The following is a 21529-nucleotide window of genomic DNA, read 5'->3' on the forward strand; positions in this document are numbered from 1 at the left end:
GTCTAAAAATGTCTCCAATCGTCTGTGCTGAGGCTCACAGATAACTTTGTACAGAACCTTGATTGAAATAACTCCAATTGGAGCTGTCAAAAGAGCAGTTAGAGAAAGAGAAAAACTTTTATATAGAAACTATTTCTTGAAACGGCAACAGTTAAATTCAAGAGATATATCTCTATTAACTACCTATTAATGAAGAATGAGCTGAAAACCAACAGGAAAAATAATTACTCGCCTTCGCTTCAAAAGCACAAAAAGTGTACAAATCGGTTGAAAAGAACAGCTGTGTATATAGGTTTAGTGCAGGAAAATCTCCTTTGAAATAGGTGGAATTTCTAAATTAAACATTTTCTGATCTCATTGGCTAATGAGTCGCTGCAGAGTCATGTAACTTTCTAAATGTTGTGTCACAACAAATGCAGTTTCCAATAGCTTCTAAATGTTGCTATAATTCTTTGCCAAAATCAAGTATTCTTCAGCACCAAATTATAAATGGAAATGCTAGCACAATTGTTTGTTATATTGAAATATTGGCTTCATTCGCTCAGCCCCTGCGTCTGTGCACCCTTCTCCACTTCATTAGCTTAAATCGCGCTTCAATCAAAGGGAGATTTCCTCTACAACCCTCCAAATGCCTGCCAAAGACAAAAAGTCACATTCAATTTTTCGTGATACTCGTAAACTTTATCAGCCGCCATGAGGCATCGAATTACACATTCCGAATGCTTTCTTAGCGGCAGTTACCGTCTCATGCAAATGCCGAAGCCGTTTCCAGTCATATTCTATCGCATATCAGCCACAGAATGTGCGCCATAATCCAGTTTTCATTTTTTCCGCTCGTTCGCCCATGGCAACGAGTCCTGGGCCCTGACTAAGCTCTGCCTTTTGTTTGTGTTTGGCCGCATCCTGCGCCGCGTTGCAAATCGATGAGGCAGCATACAAAAAAAAAGGTCGACAACTGTTATTATTGAAAATCCATAACCCACACTTCACGATTTGTCGTCCGCCTCCCTGCCGTTGTTTATTTGCCGCTATTTCCCCGAAATGAGAGCGTGGGTGCAGCGCTTCTTTCCCCAGAATCCAAAATTGTTTTCGAGTGGCAGGCCAGCCACAAAGGCGACGATTCCTTTTCCCAAATGCAGATCCAACAGCCTGGCGTTTGAGCTTCAAGCTGGGGTGTGGAGAGGGGACGTGGACTCATCACGGGGGTCGAAACACTTCAAAAAACATCCCCCCAAACGTGTGAAAAATTTAAAGAAAAAAACCCGATAATAATAAGCATATTGAACGTGTTGGGAAATACAAATTGATTTCTCTACTAAAACAATAATGTATACATAGAGGAATATAGTATGTTAGAGTTTTAAATGCAGATACAAGTATTTATAGCAATATATAGTAGTTAAGCTATAGAAACTATGCTTATAATATTCGATTTTTGGAAGCATTTGGCATTTGATTAAAGATGTGCGCCCACCTTACTTTTTAAGGTAAGGCAGTATGGAAAGCCTTGAGTAAGCGATGGGAGAGATATGCTGCTGGACCCATTGAACCATCACAGAAACACAATTTGCTCCCCTCGTGACGTGCTCTTTCAACCTAAAAAAACCTTGGTATAATTGTTCAAAATTAAAGTGCACCCACAAATAGTTCATAGAGTATGTGCATACGTACTAGGTTGTAGAACCTCAATACTTGTTTTCCGCAGACGAAAATCGGAGCGGGCCGACTGCACCTTCCATTTGAATAGACACACAATGCTGTTCGTTGAGGAAACTTTCAATTGCACTTGTTAATAAAATATTGTGTTTGCACAGCGGACCATAAATAAAACTGCAATTCCAGTGCAGACTCAATTGAAACAAGTCGAGGGAATAATTTACACCAACTTGCTTACAGGCAGCCCCTGTCTCCCGGTTTCCCACTCACTGCCGCGCAACTTAGAGATTGTTGAACTCACGCAACCAGCTTACAGATCCATCCATATGGACACTGCCGGCTGCCTGTAATGCTTGACGGGTCTAATCTACGCCTCAAGATCTTGTCTCACTGTGCGTGTGACTGTGCCTGTGATTGTGTGTCGTGGCGGGGCTTACGAGCACTCTCTCGAATGCCTCAAGTTGTTTTCTAATTTGGGCTGCATTCGGCTGCGAGTGCAACTGCGAGCGGCCCAGCAGAATTTGTCTGACGTCGCCGATCCCGCATTCCCATATCCCATAGTCCATAGCCCATAGTCCATAGCCCATAGCCCTGCCTTGTCGAGCACAACAATTGCACAATTTACTGAAGAATGCGTCTAAGCGTCACTTAAAAACACATTATTCAATTTATACCATCTACCAGATATGAAGACAAAGTACGCACACAAATGGCGCTCAACATGTTCATGATATGGCAGGCAACCGGACGGACAGACAGACAGACAGACAGACAGACAGACGGACAGATGGACGGACGGTCGAAGAAACATTCAAGAGATGTGTGTTGTTTGCTTAACTGGAAAGTACTCAATAGGGCGCTCACAATAAATGCTACGTCCAGATGTCCACAAATAGAAATGCCTGCATGCATACACTGGCACAAAAACTAACTAAGTACTTAATTCAAATTTGACATCGACATAACACCAAGCTTAAGATGCCTTTATCGAACAAACTACAAGTACATCCGTGCTCTCACATGTAATGTATAGAAGAATTCTATTACCAGCAAGTTTCAAATGTAGGGTATTCGCGTACACTGGTTAAGAATTAAGCAACAATTTTGTCTCTAACAAAGAAATAAAACAGACGACAGCAGGCGATGGATGTCCTCAATTTAATGTTTAGTGGTGGTGCCAGCTACCGACAATTTGTTTGCAAATAATTTGCATATCTGAACATGCTGAATATTAAGAGGCTTATAAAATATTCGCCTTCTGTTTGTATTGAAAAAATAAGCTGCATTTTCTAAACACAATTATTGTTGAAGGTGTCAAGCTTTTTTCTCAGTGTAAATGTGTGTTGGACGATACTTGAGGCAGAAATACCGATGTATTATTGTAAGTTATTGTTGTTGTGGCTGCTGCAGATCGTTGAAGTGCAGATTGAAGTGGCAGGGTCAGCCGCTGGCTTGGATTAGGTCAACGTGATCTCTTGATTAGGCTGGAGTTGGGGGCGACGGAGAAAGTGTCGACAGTGGAATCTAAAACTTGATTGTCTGCTCCACACTAAGTACTAACCATGGCCTGACCGAGCAGCGAAGTAAATCGAATTCGCGCTCACAGTTTACAACTTCCGGCTGGCAATGTACGCAAAAAAGTAGGCAAAAGCAAAAGAGTACGAGGGATTATGACGTCGACGGAAATGGCGAATCGCGAATGGTGAATGGCGGAGAGAGCAGCCGGAAGAAGGGCCAGCTGGATGACTCATTGACTCATTTGGCAACAGTTCTACAATGCTGCTTGCATTGCTTTGGCCTTACTTTATGTTCATCACAAAATGGCATTGCAAAAATGAATATGCCGGGCTACTTATGTACTCGTATCGTATCGTCGTAGCCCCGTTTATTGAACTTTGGGCTCGAAACAAAGGCCGGCGAACAAGGGCGTCAACAAGCGGCCGGCGGGCTGGCCTCCGCAAATGCCAAAAGCAGCGTTAGCTGCTTGCCAAGCCATGAGGGTCCGGCCGCCTTGGATGTAGCCAGATAATGTCTATTTGTGGCCTGTGACTGATGCAAATCTGTAGAATGACACAGTCAGCTATTTGGGTTGGTGGGGCCATCGCCAATCCTGTCATGGGGGTTGTTGTAATTTTGCACGTGCCGGGGGTTGCTAAGGGTCCCTGCCCCACACGTACTGCAGACACAAATATTTTGGCACACTTCCCTTTCGGACTAATGCCTACTGTGTTTGTCCTCCTCGGCATTGAACATTAGGCAGCTGGCTGACTGGCTGACTGGCTGGCTGGCTGGCTGGTCATTATTAAGAAATCTGATATTTTCGCTTAACGCCACAGCACAGTCCAGCAGTGGTCAGTCCAGCACCAGCCGGCGGGGTTGTTTACATTCTCGTTTGATTTTATTATTTTTAATTTTCGTAAACGGTTTGAGCGACAGCTCTTCGTTGAAAGTGGGCCAACGCCCGCCCTCACCCACTCGAATCCGTTTTCATGTTAATGTGTAAATAAAATTTGGCGCACATTGACGGAAGCCGTTTTAATTGCATTTCCTCCACCATTTGGTGCGCAAGCTATATGAAACGCACGGAAGCTACTCTTGAAAGGAACAAAATGCTATTAAGTATCTCCAACGTCAATTTCTTTGGCATATTGTACAATTGGCTTGGGCGGACGTTGCTTTAAATTCTTCCTAGCGGGCGGCAGTTTATCTTGGGGCATGTCAAAAAGCTGCCTGCTGCACAACAGCGCGTTGCCACATATCGAACTCGTTTAGCACTAAAAATGCCCACATAAACAAAGCCGCTCCCAACTGCTCTCTTAAATCGTTGCCGTAGAGCGTTGCCAAGAGAGCCTGCTAGAGAAATTCAGTTGCTCTGCCTGCAGTGTGAGCGAGAGAACAATAGCTGTCGTTTTGTTGCGCATTCACAACTTGTGAGTTTTATGGCTGGCCTTTGGATTTTACTCTTTGTCTTGAAATTGTTGTCGAGCTAAGCGGTCGCAACGGAAGTTGTTCGCGTCGAATGCAGGAAAATTATAAATAAAAGAAAATAAGCGGAAAATCAACAAAAAACAATCGTTCGTGTGTGCGTTGATCGTGATTATTTTTTAGTAGTGTCGAACAAGAATTGTAATAACATACAATTTTCAATTAAATCGTCTTGTTAGTAGTTAGTTCCAAAGTCGAGCTACGTGAGCGTCTACATGTGGAAGTGTGTATGTGAGTGTTCTTATACCGTCGCGTTTGTGGCCAAAGGCAGAGAGCAAAAAGCGCGCGTCAATTAAAATAAATATTTAATGGCAATAAAGCATTGCTATGGGTGTGTAAAAGAAAAGCAAGCATAATAAGCATTTGCCAAACACAACACACATACATAATAAATATAAATATATTGAAACAAGTGTTGTTCAATTGTGATTTTCGGTGCACACACACACGCAAATAGGAACACAGCCACAAACAGCACTCACACATGGAAACCCAAAACGAGATTGAGATTTTTTGCAAACGTCCGTTTGCGGCTGTGTGTGTGTGTTTGCGTCGCTTGTGAAACAACAAGAGTAGCAGCAACAAAAATCCAAAAACAGCAAAACTTGTACCAATTTTGCACTTTACTGTTCATAAAGCACAATAAAGCGAGCAACAACTACGCGTAAAGGCAAAGGCGTCCAAGTGTTGCCGCACGATTTTCACCTGCTGTGTGGGAATCATAATAGAAAAAATATTTGTGCCGTTGTTTTGCTGATTTCTATAGCAAATGCTACAACAATAGCAACGAAAGCAACAACAACTAGTGAAAGTGTTATAACAACAACAAATATTCAATATTATTGTCGCTAAATGTGGCCGATGTGCGGGTGTGTTTAACAATCAATGTACAATTAACTGTACATTGCACCGAATTGGATTAAAGCTGCCAACACAACAGGAATACAAACAACAACCACAACAACAGCAACAACTACATATTTGCAACGGCAAGCAAAAGCAACACAAGGTAAGTTTTATATCTACTACGATTTGAGTGTACTCCCTTTTTGCAAAAGTATCCGCCCATGTCTAGCGACGTGTTATTTTTTTTAGTACATTTCTTACCTGTATGGTAGTCTGAATGTCTGGTTGTCTGGTTTTATATGGAAAAGGTATCAAGGCACCAGCAAAAACAACACCAGCAACAAAAAATAAATGAAATGCTGCTGCTGGAAAAGGCGATGGACGCTCCTTTTTTGTTTACCTTGACTGCCTCGATTTTTTTATGCGCTATTCTCTGAGCATGCATGTGTGTGCATGTATATATGTATGTGTGAGTATGTATGTGTAGTGTTGTTCTTGTGTATCCCGTTTTTGCCCGCCCTTATGTGTTGGTCGCGGTCGTGTTTGCCCTTGTTCTGTTGCTTTTGTTGGTGTTGCCGTGGCTGTACATTGGACGTTTGGCGTTTGTTTTTTATGTTTTATGCTACCTACTCGGTTTACTACATGCCACTGCCACACTTTGTTGCATATACTATTAGTAGTACTCTACTCACTACTACTACTACTACCAGTTCAAAGCTGGGGAGCCACAGTGTTGCATTTAGGCATTTGGAATCAAACCCTTTCCGTCTAGAGGCGCATGAATGCATACTTGTTTGTTATCTTTGGGGGCTATTTTGGTTCGGAATAAGGTTGTGGTTGTTGATAAGGAAGCGATTGATAGGCGATTTCAGCTAGTGTTTTGGTTTTAATTCGGTTGTAGACAAAACATTTTAGTGTGTTAGAATTACTGTCTAATCGACTGCAATGAAATCAATTCGATCCATCTACATACATATGCCTTATGTTGATACCTCTTTTTCCTGCTCAGAATGCATTCAAATGCATTGTTGCCTCATTTCACGGGAAGAACAATGGGTGCATTTAATTGAATCCTCCAGAATCGCTCGCTCGCGGTATGCACAATAAATCTTCGCTCAGGACGGTTTCGGGCACAAACGAAACGTCACATAAATAATACAAAGAGAGTTAATAGGCTTAGTCGGGCCCACAGACAATGGCCACAACGAAAAAGTGCATACAGATCCAATCCAACTTCCTCTTGACTTGGGCCCGGGCTGGGACTAGAACTGGGGTCGGGGTCGGGGCTTGTGACCCAAATAGCCCAGCAGCAAAGACGGCGTCGGCGGTCGCTTTGTTTCGGTCTCTTCGTCGTGTTCTTCGCTCTCTCTTCTACTTCACTAAAATGATTAGTTTGACTCGAAAATTTGATTAGCATTCGGACTTGGACTTGACACCTTGACTTCTGTGTCGTGGTCAGCGCGAGCAGATAATTTGGAAGTGAATACTGTGGTGCGGCCTTAGCTTTTATTTTCGTTGCTGTGTTGTTGTTGTTGTAGTCGTTGCCCTTTTTCGTGTCTAATGTTATCGTGGCATTTATTGTATATTTACTTTATAGAAAAGGCAATTGTCTCTGCTTTCGGGCCGCCCGCTGATGTTCAGAATGGCCGCAAGCCCTGCAAGCAGAGAAATTAAAATAAATTGTATCTTGTAGATTTCTATCAAATAACAAGAAACCCAATTAGGAGCGACCGAGAGTGTGGGCTATCGTGTCGTTCTAACGTGCCTCTGGCGGACTCTGACTCCGACTGCAACAATTAGTTGGCCTAGACATGGCCAAAATAAATAAACAAGCCGAAACGACGGAACAAGTATCTGCCGGCCGCTTGACAAATTGAGTTGGCATGTGCCCCGATCCGGACAGCAAGACTACACACGCGGAAGTCTAACATTTAGGGAGACATTTAGGCCTGTCTGTCATTGGGCTGGCTCGCTGGCTAGCTGGCTTCTCCTCATTCCAATCATTCCCGGACTCGTTCGTAGTGGTAACGTCAGCCATTGACCGTGTTTATCAACTTCGTCGGGGTCTGGCATTAGAGAGCACCCTCCTATGCTTGATAAGCGTGCATTGACTTCCATACTACAGCTGCAGTGCATTTTGGTTTCCCTTCAAATCAAATCAAATGATTTATTGCCTATGCAGGGCTTGTTTTTTTCTTACACACTCCCGTGGTTTTTCACACGTGTCTAACACGTGAAAGTGAAAAGTTTCATTAAGTACTTTTTGCCCCATGGGCGTCACAACTGCTGATGAGCCTTTGGCCAAAGTCCATTGACATGCAAAACGCTTTCGCCATTAAAAATTCACACTTATTTGTTTACGGCTTGAACACAGACAGTTATGCAAAACTTCGAGTGCATTTAACGTAATGTCTTAGTTGCGGTGTCAGCCCAAAAAACGCGGGCATGTCAGTGAACTCTTTAGAGAACAGTATGTGAGTATGTGTCTGTTTCTGTGATTGTTGTAAAGTAAAGAATCAAAGAGCTAGAAGTAAAATACCGCAAAATTCTTTTCACTATTCGCAAGAGCTGAGCTTCACTTGTGCCTCTTCGCTCTGTTTTGGTTTCAACTGTAATTTTGGAAGCACGCTTCACGCTTTTCGGTTTCGTTTTGGAATTCACGCTAATTTTGCTTCTTTCAGTTTGTTTTTCTTCTCTTTTTTTAATGTCATACACGTTCTGTTGCCTAATGATTTTTATTAAGAATTCGCGCTTTAAACATTAGCACTTATGGTTTTTTTTAGCAAGATCGTTATTTCGTTTTCTTATGTATGAATTCGTAGAAAACACCCAAGTTCTAAAACGTATATCTTTGTTAGCATTTCGTGGGTGCTAACTCGGTAAATTGATAATTGTTGTTACCTCTCGAAACAGAATCAATTATAGTAACAGCTGTCAGCTCAGTCTGAATATCATGAATCATAATATGAATTCATACATCGGCCATTAGCAGATGGTAGAACGTGAGATAAGTTAGGCCAAACGAGGAAAGTTTTGATTATAGTTTGACGAATGGGGAATGTCAATCCAAAAATTGATCAATATCTATCAATACATCTTCTAATACCTAGTTTGTTCTATGCCTTTCAGAAGGCAGTGATTCACCAAGCAGTGCCTACCCACTTGCCTCTTTGTATAATTTAGCTTGAGAGCTAAGCAATCGGCGAATTCAGAAGCAGCTAGACACATGATTAATTGACTTTAATATTTTATATTTCTTTATGTAAAAGATCTTTTATCCCTTTAATCTTTAACATTATCATGATGGCCATTTTGGATGAAGATGCAGTCGCTTCAGTATAGATTTTTAAATGTTTTTTATATGTTTAATAGTGTGCCTTTATGAATGGTTTTCATAATGTTGGTATATTGGCAAATAAAGTCGGACCGATCCTTAAGTTAATTTTTGCGCGAAAGAGTGCTGTATTTTAAACTTGATTATAAAAATAGATTTGCAGTGTTATTTCTACGCCTTTTCAATTATTCTCAGAACATTTAATAAATTCACAGAGAGGCTTTGTAGATTGTTTTTTTGCGATGCATTTTATTGAAAACGTTATACATTTCATTATAATTTGTTGTGGCATATTAAATTATGTCACAGCTCGGCCCGGCACGGAAATGAATCGAATGCAACCAAACACGCTTTGGCTCTCGTTTTTCTCTTCTCTACTGTTTTTAATTGCATTTCAACTTAATTGCGAAACCGTTTAAGTCGTTGACGGCACTGGAGAGCCTGCGTGAGTGATCAAACATTTTTTAAGACTGTGCAGACGGAGGACAGACGTCAGTTTTATTGTTGTCGATGTTGTTGCTGTTGCTGCTGTTTTCGGTAATTAAACTGTCATTACGCTTGCCGCGGTCTGCCATTAAATGACATAAGCACTAAAAAATGTCCCATCGCTCGCGCTACCTGCTTGCAAAATGACCAAAATGTGTAACAAATACATAATATACATATATACTATATATACATGTATATATATATTGCATGCGCTTTAGTTGGACAGACAACCAACTGGCATGCGGCTAACACAGGGAAATTGCGTTTATTTTATTGCCAAATCCCAAAGGCCACTAAAGTGAACCAGTTTGGAATTTTAACTAATAATTTCCGACAATGGCTTAAGCATCAACAGCGACGAGTGGCTTCGCTTTCGGCTGCTGCTGTTGCTGTTCATAGGAAAGAGTCTATTATGCCGATGTTGATTGGCGATTGTCCGGCGCTAGTCGACGCTGTCGATGGCAAAAGTTGTTTCGAAAACTAATACCAGTTTCAGCATTTTCAGAGCCTCTATTTTTAAACGGTTGCCAATTTTACCATTCACTTTGCAGGCAGGCGAGGCGGAAATTAAAATTGATAAACCATTTATTGGCAGCATATCTGTCGTGTCTCCCTATGCAGAAGTAATGCTGCTGGTAATTACATCGGGAAATCCGAAGCTGAGAAATCGGTGCTGCTTGCAAATGCGCTCTACACCCGCCAGACAGTCAAAGTTTTCAATTAGATTATGAAAGCTTCAGCCAGCTTCAAACACCAGCACAAATAAGTGTGGCAGCCATTAGATATTTATTATTAAACTTCTCAGTGCTAATGAAATACGACAAACTTTTAAATCACTTTCTTGATAGACTGCCGTCTGCAGGCAAGCAGCGAACATTGACAAATCTCGACTACCGTCAGCTGCAGGTCTAATCCCAACCCCCAGTTCAAGTAACGCGAAAATGTTCAAAACTTACAGTAAAATAAATAAGCTTAAACGAGTTTGAAAATCTCAATTTTAAAGCAGAATGCGAAGAAATAGGAATTATTATTATGCAGTGGCTCAGTGAATTGAAAGCATATAACTGGTATTTCGCTTTTCAATCAAATTATTCTATGAAATCTATTCTCAAAATCTTGTCTGCACTGGAAATTAAAAAAGTGTGTTAAAATCAAATTGTGCATCGACCCTCAGTTGAAAATAGATGTCGATGACCCCACTCCTTTGCTTCATAAGGCTTTGATGTTTATACAGACAGGCATAACTATGTATTGTATATTAAATTATCTCATCATGCTTGTCTGACACGCTTTTTTCTGTCTGTTAAATACATTCTGACTTCTCAGTAAACCTTTCCAACCTACTTAAAACACCTGCGAGTTATTCTGTGTGTTAAGCAAGCATTTCCTGCAATGTTCTCAAAACATTTTCAATATACTATTACGATTTGCAACGGAACGTTTGCGCTTTTGTTCAGAAACTGCAGGCAAATATCGCGCCCCAACGTCCCAGCTAAATACTTTGCTCATTTTAATATAAATATATACAAGTCAAACAATAACAACGACAACGACAACAAGAAGCGAACGTGAGCATGAAGAGTGTATTTGTAGTTCTCAGCAATTTCCTGTTGCAAGGAAGCTCACAAAACAGCACCGATACGTGTGTGCATGTTTGCGATGAAGAGGAGGTTTTGGGGGACTGTTCTAAATAACTTCATTAGCATTTTTGTTGTCAGCAGCTGCGACGCATCTTAGAACAGAGGCAAGCCCTAACCTCCAACCCGACCCCAACTTCAGGCATAAGCAAGTGGCCGCCGTTGCGCTGTGGAGGAGAGTGGCTTGCTTTTGTTGGGAACAGTATCTTGTAGAATTTTATTGCTCTCTGTTCACGGGTCGGTTAAACTGGGACAAGCTGAAAAATGCTCCATCGCGACGGGGCCAACGTTGACACAATTTTTGTGCTCAAGCGTCAACGACGGAGCATTTTCATTTTCATGCCGTACGCAAAATTGGAAGATGTGAATAAAAAGGAAAAAGAAAGAAAAACATTGTTTATGACGACTTGTGAGCGCGCCAAAAGCGATAAAATTATGCAGATTAGAGTTTTAAAGTATTTTTTTACTCGTTTAATAAGACGCACTCGGGGGCCCAAGAAGAAGAACATGATGCCAGAAATGTCCGCCTTTAAGTTGTGATCAAAATGCCAGCGACAAACGACGTCGGCCCACACAACTACCCGAGCCATTGTCTTGACCAAATTGTCCAAATTGTGGGAAGAGCGACAAGCATGAAACAAGCAGAGAACAAAACTGAAACATGAAAAAATCAGTCCAATCTATTCAAAGCGCAACGCCCGCGCTCTAGGGCATATTTTTCCCTCTTTGTTGGCCACATTAAGTTTGCTTAAATGCGCGCAATTGAAACTAATGCCACAAGAGGCTCCCCACACCCCTACCACAACAAAAGTGGCTTCCAGATACGCAAGCGATTTTGTCAAAGACGTTTGGCTTTGTTTAAAAAGTTTTGGTTACACAGCTTGGACAACAACTCTATTGTTTTGGGTCTTGGGTCCTATGTAATTGAGAATTGCTTTGCTCTGTCGCGCAATTTGTTGAAGCGACTCTCTATTTGTTCCTCTTCGACAATTCTCTCCTCGTTCCGATGACGCAACCAAAACAAGTCTGATCTGTGTTTACTAATTTTATGCATAAAACATAAAATACAAACAGGCAGAAACGCCGCAAAGCCGAAAAGTAAATGTTGAACGATTATTGGCATTAGTAGAGAAGATGTCGAGAAGACAATGAAAACGAAGAAAAGGTCAAAGTTATTTGCAAACAAACCTGCAACAGCGCCAAAATAATCATTAAATATTCAAATGGGAGACGCACAGGCGACAGTTGACAGTCGGCAGTCGACAGTCGACAGTTACCAGTTTAGGGCCGGAAGTGAGTGCTTCACCTGCTATTGTTGTTGCTGTTGCTGTTACTGTTATTGTTGTTGGTCCCCTCTGTCTCAGCTGGGCAAATGGCCGCAGACCAGCATACGCAAAAAGCGTGGAAAAGTGAAAGTGGCTGCGAGGTGTTTGCATATTTTTTTGCTTCTGCCAATCGCTGGCGCCTACGCAGCCTACGCGTCTCGCATGCACCTAAAAATTCCCCTCCCCTCTATCTACAAACTGCTCTTGTTAAGCAAGTCGTGATTCTGCACATTGACACGTTATTTACATAAGTAAGTTGGAAGGAAAAAGCCTACAATTAAAGCCAGCTGCAATACTTGTACAAGTATTCAAGACATTTCTCCTACGAAGTAAAGTAAATTGCAAACTTAATACCTTTCTTAATTCCCAGTAATAAACATATCCGCAGTAATCGCTTCAACCTCAATTACTCTTTAAACAAATAACCATTTTGATTGATGCTGTGGGCTTTCAACCTCTGCTGTTCAGAAGCAATACCGAAATAATATTAAATATTTCTTGGCTCCATTCGCACAGACGATTTTCACAAAATAGAGTCCAGTGTGCACCGCAGGTATCCTCAAGCCCACTCGGGTTTGCGCCCAAAGCCTGCCTCCATTTTCGAGGCCTTCGACAAACGAAGCACGGAAGTGCCCCCTCTTCGCTGATGGGCACTTTATAAATAGGAGGCGAGCAGTATTGGAGCATCGACTCAGCTGCTGTCACTCCATTTTAAGAGGGCCCCATCTCTAGTCGCTTGGAAAATGCTGTGAAATAGCGAACAATGGAAATGTCACTCCAAATGTTTTAAAATGGCAATACCATTGGCGACTGACAGTTGTGAGAGTTGGAAGTTTTCAGTTTGGGTGTGGTTTTCAATTTCCCCGTAGAGACAGGCAGAAGGAAGCCGCTCAAACTAAGCACTTGACATAAAATTAATGGCAAGCAATTCTCACACGATTCTAGAAACATGCATGTACGAGTAAGAGCTGTTGTTCCAACTTAAAGCCACAAAGTTTATTGCCATACTACACAAGCCGTAAACAGAGACATGGCCAAGTCATAAAGTCACATCAAAGAAGGAGCCAAAAGCCAAAAGCTGGCCACCGGACTTGGTGATGGGCTCGACTTACATAACCAGCATACGAGTATTCATGTTCCTATGCACATAATTACAAGAAGAATTACGAGGGCGGTACAATAAGTCTTTACAAAACAATTAAATAAAAAATGAAATTGTATGATTACTTCAAAAAAAACAAGAGATGTTTTGGATTAATTATTTAGTATTTTTAACCTTGTCTATCCTTTTAGTTGAATATACAACTCCACTTTTCTTGAGATCCAAGAAAAAACCCTAAAGATAAGCAGAAATGTGCATCTTTTTCAGAAAAAGTGGTTCTTTTTTAGGTTTAGAGGAAAAATATGCGTTTTCGCTCTCGAAGTGTATATAATCATGTACTACTTGTATATGTGTGAAGAAACTCACCCGCATTGCAATGGAAAGGTTCTAAACAAACCGAAATTTGAGCTCGTTATAGACCTATCGTATAATTTTCCAGCAATTTCTGGAGCACTAGTCTCAAGAGGTCATTCGTTAATAGTTATTGAACTACCCCCGTATATGTCAGAATCAGTTAGTGCTGCTCATATTACATGTCATGCTAATTACTTTTAATGCCAGTTAGTGGGTCACTCTGAAATATGTAAATATTTCCGCTTTGGCGACGAAGGCAACGACGACGCACAAAAAGAAAAGTGCAAGCTGCGGACACTTCTTTGTGAGTTCATTGTGCCAAGACTTAAGAAGCAGTAAAGCAAAAATAAAAAAGAAACTTTTAACAGTTCCAAGTTGTCTTTTATGTCACAGTTATGGCTAAGAACGAGGCAAGTGTATGGCCACAAAAGCGACGGTCCGGACAGCACAGAAGCCGCAAACAAAATCGTTGACTGACACACTCGAAATGGGGAAACTGGGAATGCTTACAGCCTGTAGAAGCGTTGAAATGTGCGTGATAAGAGTGTGCGAATGTGTCAGTGTGTGTGTCAATGTGTGTGTCAATGTGTGTGAAACATGAGCAGAAGTAGCAGTGTATTATAGAATATTATGTACAGTGTTGACCAGACTCGAACAAATTCTCTTTCGAATGGTTGACACGTGCCCATCCACAGAGCTGCTGCTGATAGTGCTTTGTTTGGACAAGTTATGCAACTTCTAGTGCCACTAGTATCACCAATTTTGGAATATTTTATGACAGGTTCAATAAGAATAGCCGATTTGAAATTGTGGGTAATAGTAATAGTGTACATATCCCGATCATACTTGTATATAAAAAATATTTATTTATAAATATAAAATGAAGTACTGAAGTTCAAGCATAATTATTAAATTTCAAAAGGGTTTTATAGTTATGGACAGCATGAAACAAATTACAAAAGCTTCCGCATAAATATGAACTATGTATATTTTATATATTAATGTTGATTTGCGAATCGTTCAATCAGCCTTCAGCCTCACTTTTAACCCCACTTTTGTGTAAAGGATAAAAAACAGTGTATAGTTTTGCGGTCAATTAAAACAAAATCTTTATAAGTAATCGATAAAACTATAATTTTGTGAACTTATTGTGACCGGCCTTTGTTCCCTCACTTGCGTCGATTGCGCCTTCTCAGCTGGCGGTTAGCGTTTGGCCGGCGTCGTCTGTTATAGATGCTGTGACGTACTCTTCCAGCCACCAGGCGCGGACGTTTGTTTGCGCGTGCAATTCTTCCCAGCATTCGCTGAAGGTGTAATAGAATATACATACATGACAAATTAGTGGATGCCCTCCACTCACCTGCTTCTCAAACAAGTGCTTCTGCCCCTCGGTCATCGCATCCCAATGAGCGGGTGCCTCCTGCAGGAGACGCCGCAGTCCAAAGCGCGGATGCTTGCGCTTGAAAAAGCGTAGAAAATTCAAATATGGTAGTGGGGCGACCAAGCGAGGATCGTCGCATATATCACGGGCTCGCAATTTCGCTGCCATCTTTCGACAAGAATCTGAAATACTGCTACTGCCAAAGTTGTTGCAGAACCTTTAGAACTACAGTCAGAAACTTTTTCTTAAGTATATTGCAAATTATTAGAGAAAAAATTAGTGTTAACTGTTGTGTCATGATCGAATGAATTTGATGTTATGGAATGTTTTGTGTTTGGATCTTTAGAGAGCAGCATCAAGGCCGACTCGATGGCAGTATTCGCTAATAAAATTTCCCCATTAGTGGTTACTAAGGTTCGGTTAACTCGTATTTTTGAAATCAAAATTAAATGAACGTGTTCTGCCGACTTTTTATGCCAGACGCCTAATGAATACCTGCCTCTCTGATTATTGATTATGCAAACAGCGACCTATGCCAAACCCTAATACATAAGCAGATCAAACTAAATATTTCACGGTAGTACAAATTCCGCGCATAACAAAGCCGAGAACTCATTTACATGCCCCCACACAGCATTCACAAGCCCCATTCAGATATTCAGAGTCGCAGACGACACCATATTGAGAAAAGCTAACATACATACATATGTGTACAGTGGGCCCAGAAACATTGGTGGTATGGCAATGAGTGAAGATTTTGTTTCAACTTTTTGTATTTCCACTTCCGCGTCCCGCAGACGAAAGTAATGAATTAAATATCAAGGGGTGCCACAAAAACTCAATTCTTAAATTTGTGTTCATAATATATTATACAAGATTAATAGCTTTTGTTATTCCATGGAAATTTATAAACTTGTCTTGAATTTGGTAGTTGTTGAATCTCTAAAGCATCTAAACTAAAATAAACTTTGTTGAACCAATCCATCCTTTAACAGCTTTATGATATAGTTTACTATACTATAGTTTACTATTTCGATCAATATTAATTTTGAATTTGAAAAAATTCAACATTTTAGTGTGAACATATGGTTTGTAAGAAACTTGCTCAGACTGGCTAATACGTACAAGTCTACATAGAAAGTTTGGGTTCCCTAGTTGTTATGGTTCAAAAGTCCTAGGTGCTTATAAGGAAATATGTATATATCGAATCATTTCGTAATGCTGATCATTTATGTAGCCATTACATAATGGTTTTTTGATGAATAGGCGATTCGAAATGTTCGTATTTTGGCCAACTGTGCAGCAGTACAAAATCACATTAATATGAGTACATTTATACATGAGTCGATATTCTGTGTCTACGAGTATGTATATGTGTGTGTATCTATAGATATAATGTATACGTAAATAAAAGAACGCCTACGAATGAAAACATCGCAGATTTTTTTAACTTGATGTATAAAACTCAACGTTTGTGTCTTGTCTTTACATCTCAGTCCGTCATCTCGTCTGCAGCCTCATTGGCGACAACAGAGCTCGTCTCTCATTCGATTACGCCTATGAATATTTTCTGTATATATAACATATATAGCATAGCATATATAGTATGTGTAAATATTTTGATTTTTATTGCTACTTTTGCGTCGCCGACGCCGATTCTGTGAGTTGTACTCTGGTCTGCTCTTTCTGAGCTACTGATAAGGCAGTTTTATTTGCTGTCGCTTTATAAGTATGTTAAACTTTTGCGCAAACAAAGGCAAGCTACGAGTAGCACTTTAATTTTGTTTTTGTCTGCCCAGCCAGCCAGCCACGTGAGCGCGGCTTCTGAGACGCAAATCAAAAATCTTGGGCAACTATTTGGTGCTATCGAGTATATGTTTTGTAAATGAAACAAATACCAGCCTCTTCATCTCTCTGTACTCTTCGTTGCTCGTCATTTGTAGTTTAGATAAGTTAGCTTACAATTTTGTTACATTTATTTTCAGCCACAGAAGGCATTAAAAAGACATTAAATAATGCACCGCGCAAGCTGAGCGGCACACTTCCGCACGCTGCGCAGTTGCATGGGGAACGGCGACGAGCGGGTATTTTGGGGCAAGGCTGCCCAAGCAAGTAATTTCCCAACTCGACGACAAGTCAAAGGCAGCAACGACAGCGCCATGAAAATGCAATTTCCGTCCGGTTTCTTATAATATTGTATGTACAAATATGTACAAACATATGCATATAGTAGAGTATATCTATACTCTATGTAGTTGCTGTTGCTTCTGCTGCATTTAATTTAATTCTTAGGCACCCAGCAGCAGCAACAACTTGCCAGACCGACGCTGCTTCATTGATATGCAAATTTTTGGTTTTTATTTCTCATTCGAATTTAAATGCCTTTTAAGCTATGATTCGTGGTTATGGAAATATTTCGGAAAGGGGTCCCCAGCTGTGAGCTTTTGTGGACTTCTTCAAGCAGCTTTTAAGTGAATTATAATGCCATTATTAACACATATTGCCAGTCCAGACGAATTGACGTCTTTTATTTTTTGTGATGAATACATACTTACATAAGAGTGTGTTTTTCTTTTCGATGAAGTGCATATCCGTTGTGCATTTCCGCTCTCTCGCCCCTTTGTGTTAATATGAATAGTGTCTGATCATAAGCAGTCGAAACATGAATTCACAGCATTCGCTTTCATTATTAATTTGCAGTCATTTTGTGGATTTTACAACAAATAAAAATTTAAAAAAAGAAGAAAAGAAACTTGCCAAACTGGCAATAAATGAGATTGTTAGGCGCAATGCACAAAAACAGCATTACACTAGCAGTAGCAATAGCAATAATAAACCCGAAGTTGTGAATTGAACGCAAACTGAAAATGCACAAAAGTAACAACAAACACAGAAATAAACAACCACAACAACCAGCTTAAACACTAGCTGTAAATTTGAAGCTGTAGACAATCAGCAACATTGCCAACTGTATCGTTTGCAACATGTTGACATATCAATTGCAAGCAACACGAACACACCAATACACTTAGAAAAAGCAAGTGTTTGTTTATCCCAGATTTAAATAAAAAACAAGTATTAAAATATGCTAGTAGTTATAGTTAAACGCTTATGGATAGTTAATGGCTAATGGGGTTCTTTTCTAAAGTTATTTTTATTTCTAATATTTACATTTTCAAAATTCTTTAATTCAATTTTTTGAAGTGTACTACAGTGTATGTTCATACATAGCTGCAAGAGAAGTTTTGTCCCCAACGGTTTAGTTGTTGTTGTGGACCCGGCATTGTTGCTGTTGTTGTTGTTGTTGCTGATGTGGTGATGGTTCAGCCAACTAATAAACTTGATTTGGTGGAAGCTCCGTAGTTGGTACGAGTGTATGCGTTTTCCCACAATGTTTGGTTTGGCAAATTGTCAGCTGGTCCCATTCTCCCTCACTTGCCTAAAGTTTGTCATTTGGAAAATGGATTGCTACAAGTGCAGCTTTGTTGTTGGCGTATCAATCACAAAGTTGTTTAACTTGCGCCAATTTGCTGTCCAGTTTTCAGCAACTTTGTCAACGCATATTTCAACAGAAAATGTGCGAGAATATACATCGATATGTGTATGTATCTGCTTTGACTCGGAATATACATACTCGTAGTTTGCCGAAGTGACTAATAAATCTTTCCTCACGGGCTTGGACAGATTTTCGTTTCTCTTTTAATTATATTTATTGATAATTAATTAGTCCTAAGTTTCCTTTTATTCTCTGCTTTGATGCTAAAATTCTTATTTGGTTGTATCGTTGATTAATCAATGAAGTAGCGAAATTGCTGGTAGAAAATATTAAAATTATTAGGTGGTATCTAATCATCGGAGGGAATGTACGCAGAGTTTTGTCACAACGTCACAGGTTAATGAAACAATGTCAACTCGCAAATTGCTTGGCTTCCTATGAATGCAATAGGAAATAAGTCACATAAAAGTATGGATACAATTTCTGTCGTTGGCTCTTTGTGTCTTGGAACTTTCTTTAATTTGAAATTTTGCTTGGGTGTGTAATTTCTCCAGATATTGTCACATGTGGAAAACAAAACATAAAGTTCCGCAAAGCGATTGCCAGCCAGTCTCAATGAAGAAACAAACACTTCTCTTGTCCATTTCGGACTTGGTTGAGCAACTTTTTGCGGCTCTTTTGAAACAAATTGCAAACTTTTGATTGAAATATTGTTTGTCGGGGGAAGTCAAAGTTTTGAAGGCGCTCAAAAGTTTTCAACGAAAGCAAATTTCAGAAAGTTCTGTCTTTGATGCATTTTACTTTTCTTTAATTACTGTATTATGCATAACTTTTTGGCATTTGCAATATCTTTAACGCTCAATTAAACATACAAAGAAAACACACCTTTAAAGCAAAAGTCACGCTTTTTACATGCAATATTTTTTAAACCGTTCCTCACTCACCTTTCTCCCTCTGTTCACATTTCTCTTTGCAGGTGAGCTAACTTTTTGTAATGCGATGAAGTTTCTTTTACAACACACGATTGCAGAATGGTTTGTACAACAACTATAACCTCAAGTTGGGGCAATTTGATTATCTTAATCTGAATAAACATTAATAAAAAGGCTCAATAAAAATTAACTTTGATTGCGCTGCCAGAACTTTCAGTTCAGAGCGCGTAAATTTCACTTTTCTGAAGAAGCGGAAATCGCCAGAGTTAATATCTTCAATTAAACGAAATTTTTACAATCAATTATAGCCAAAGGTGAACACATTGTTTCTCTTTTATGGTTATTATTGGTGTTTTCTTTTCTTTCTATTTGTTTTTAAAATGCATGAAAATGTGAATAAAATAAAATTAATTAAGCGCGAAAAGTATTTTAAATAAAATGTCTGCAGGCATCTTCTAGCAATAGCAACCGCAACAAAATAGCTTCAAACATGCAAATAGGTTTTTATGTGCAAAGCGTTGAACTTTTCAAATTTTAATTAAAGCAAATATTTATGTAAGAAATTGAAATTTTACTGACTGCACAGTAGGAAGGGGGAAGTGAACAACAAAAGAGCACAAATAAGGAAAATGAAGATGCGCTCGAGGCAGCAACCTCAACAAAAACAACGATATGCTATACTATATATGGGAAAGCTCTGCCATCTAATTGTGTAACATAACTTTCGCCTCATAACTAAATGCTCGCCCAAATACCGAAAACCTGAAGACGGAACACCAAACGAACACTGAAGACGGGCGACGTCAAAAACAGATGAAAGACGTCGATTGCCAGTGGCGTCTGTTGCAGGTGTAACTGCCGTCCATTGTCTGCTGCCTTACCTGTCCACCTGCTCGGCTGCTCAGCGGCTCACTAATTGAGTCTTAGCCATGCAAGCTGTAGAGTGAAAATGTATGTTGCTCGAAGCTTTTGTAAGATGCACTTGCAGTTTGTTTCGAGGCTCATCGGAATTAGTTTGTGCCTGACTTAGAGGCGTTTACGTTTCTGTGAAGCTACTTTGAATGCGTGGGAAAACCTTAATGAAGATCTTAGAGTGCGCGGTGATGAAACCAGCAACTGAAAAAGTCTAGCTTTGGATTAATACACGCACTTTCACAAAATGCTGAACATCCAAGTGATGTTGAAATTGTTTGGACAATTAGTTTCAGAAGGTTATATAAAAATGTTACAATTTCTTTAAAAAAAAACAAACAATTTTTCATTGAAAAGAAACAGAAGGAAAGCTGTTAGTGCGAGGAAAACAGAAAGCTTTGCAGTTCATCTCAGTGGTTATTGTGGGATAGCATCGATAGTTTCATAGTTATCGACATCAGGCTTCATTTTTTATAATCGACTTAATCTCTCGAGTGATTTGTGCTAAATTTATGTTTACTTGCAATAGTACTTTTATTTATGAAATGCTTGAATAGATAGATGATGATGATTTCTGGCAAACGTTAAAGATGACGTTATTGACCTTTCAGCTTGCCAGCAGACTCAATAGCACTTAATCATTGGCCATTCCATCCCCATTGCTGCCATAACGAGCAGTTCGTTTAATTTGTTAAACCGTTGTCTGCGCGTTCACGCCCACGCTCGCGCCCTCGAATCCATCCAATGTCGCTGGCGAAGTCTGGCAATCCGCTGGATGGCTCCACTATGCCATGCCGCAACGGCTGAAAACAGTGGCAGACAGTAGCAACTTATCCACCATTGCAATACTGCTGCGCCATTGTCTGCTCGTCTGACTGATGAATGACAACTGTCTGACGGCGATGCATGTCACAACAATGAGCTGCCCAGGCCCCGACCCCTGCCGGAGTCCCAGCCAAAGTCCAAGTTGGATGTCTTCATAAATGCTTGGCATGTTTTCAGCATTCCAACGGGGCGATTGACACTCAAATTGAGGCACGCGTGCTCGCTGATATGGGCGTGGTATTCGAAAAGGGGCGT

At 40.2% G+C, this 21529-nt stretch overlaps 2 protein-coding genes across 2 annotated transcripts in view; one reads left to right on the forward strand and one right to left on the reverse strand.

Moving 5' to 3' along the window:
- The first annotated feature begins 4695 nt into the window (after positions 1 to 4695).
- The window catches only part of LOC115633095 (phosphatidylinositol 4-kinase beta), a 69629-nt gene continuing 52795 nt past the window's right edge, over positions 4696 to 21529 (forward strand). The window contains exon 1 of the mRNA XM_030530475.1: positions 4696 to 5650. The gene's annotated coding sequence lies outside the window, so the exon portion shown is untranslated. The remainder of the gene's footprint in view (positions 5651 to 21529) is intronic.
- LOC115633096 lies at positions 14810 to 15366 on the reverse strand. The gene is made up of 2 exons (XM_030530477.1): positions 15089 to 15366; positions 14810 to 15032 (listed from the first exon to the last, which is right to left on the reverse strand). The coding sequence occupies exons 1-2, from the start codon at positions 15275 to 15277 to the stop codon at positions 14898 to 14900; spliced, it is 324 nt and encodes a 107-aa protein (XP_030386337.1). The 5' UTR covers positions 15278 to 15366; the 3' UTR covers positions 14810 to 14897.

Source organism: Scaptodrosophila lebanonensis, unplaced genomic scaffold (assembly GCF_003285725.1).
Source record: "Scaptodrosophila lebanonensis strain 11010-0011.00,11010-0021.00 unplaced genomic scaffold, SlebRS2 tig00001415-arrow-pilon, whole genome shotgun sequence".
Taxonomy (NCBI): domain Eukaryota; kingdom Metazoa; phylum Arthropoda; class Insecta; order Diptera; family Drosophilidae; genus Scaptodrosophila; species Scaptodrosophila lebanonensis.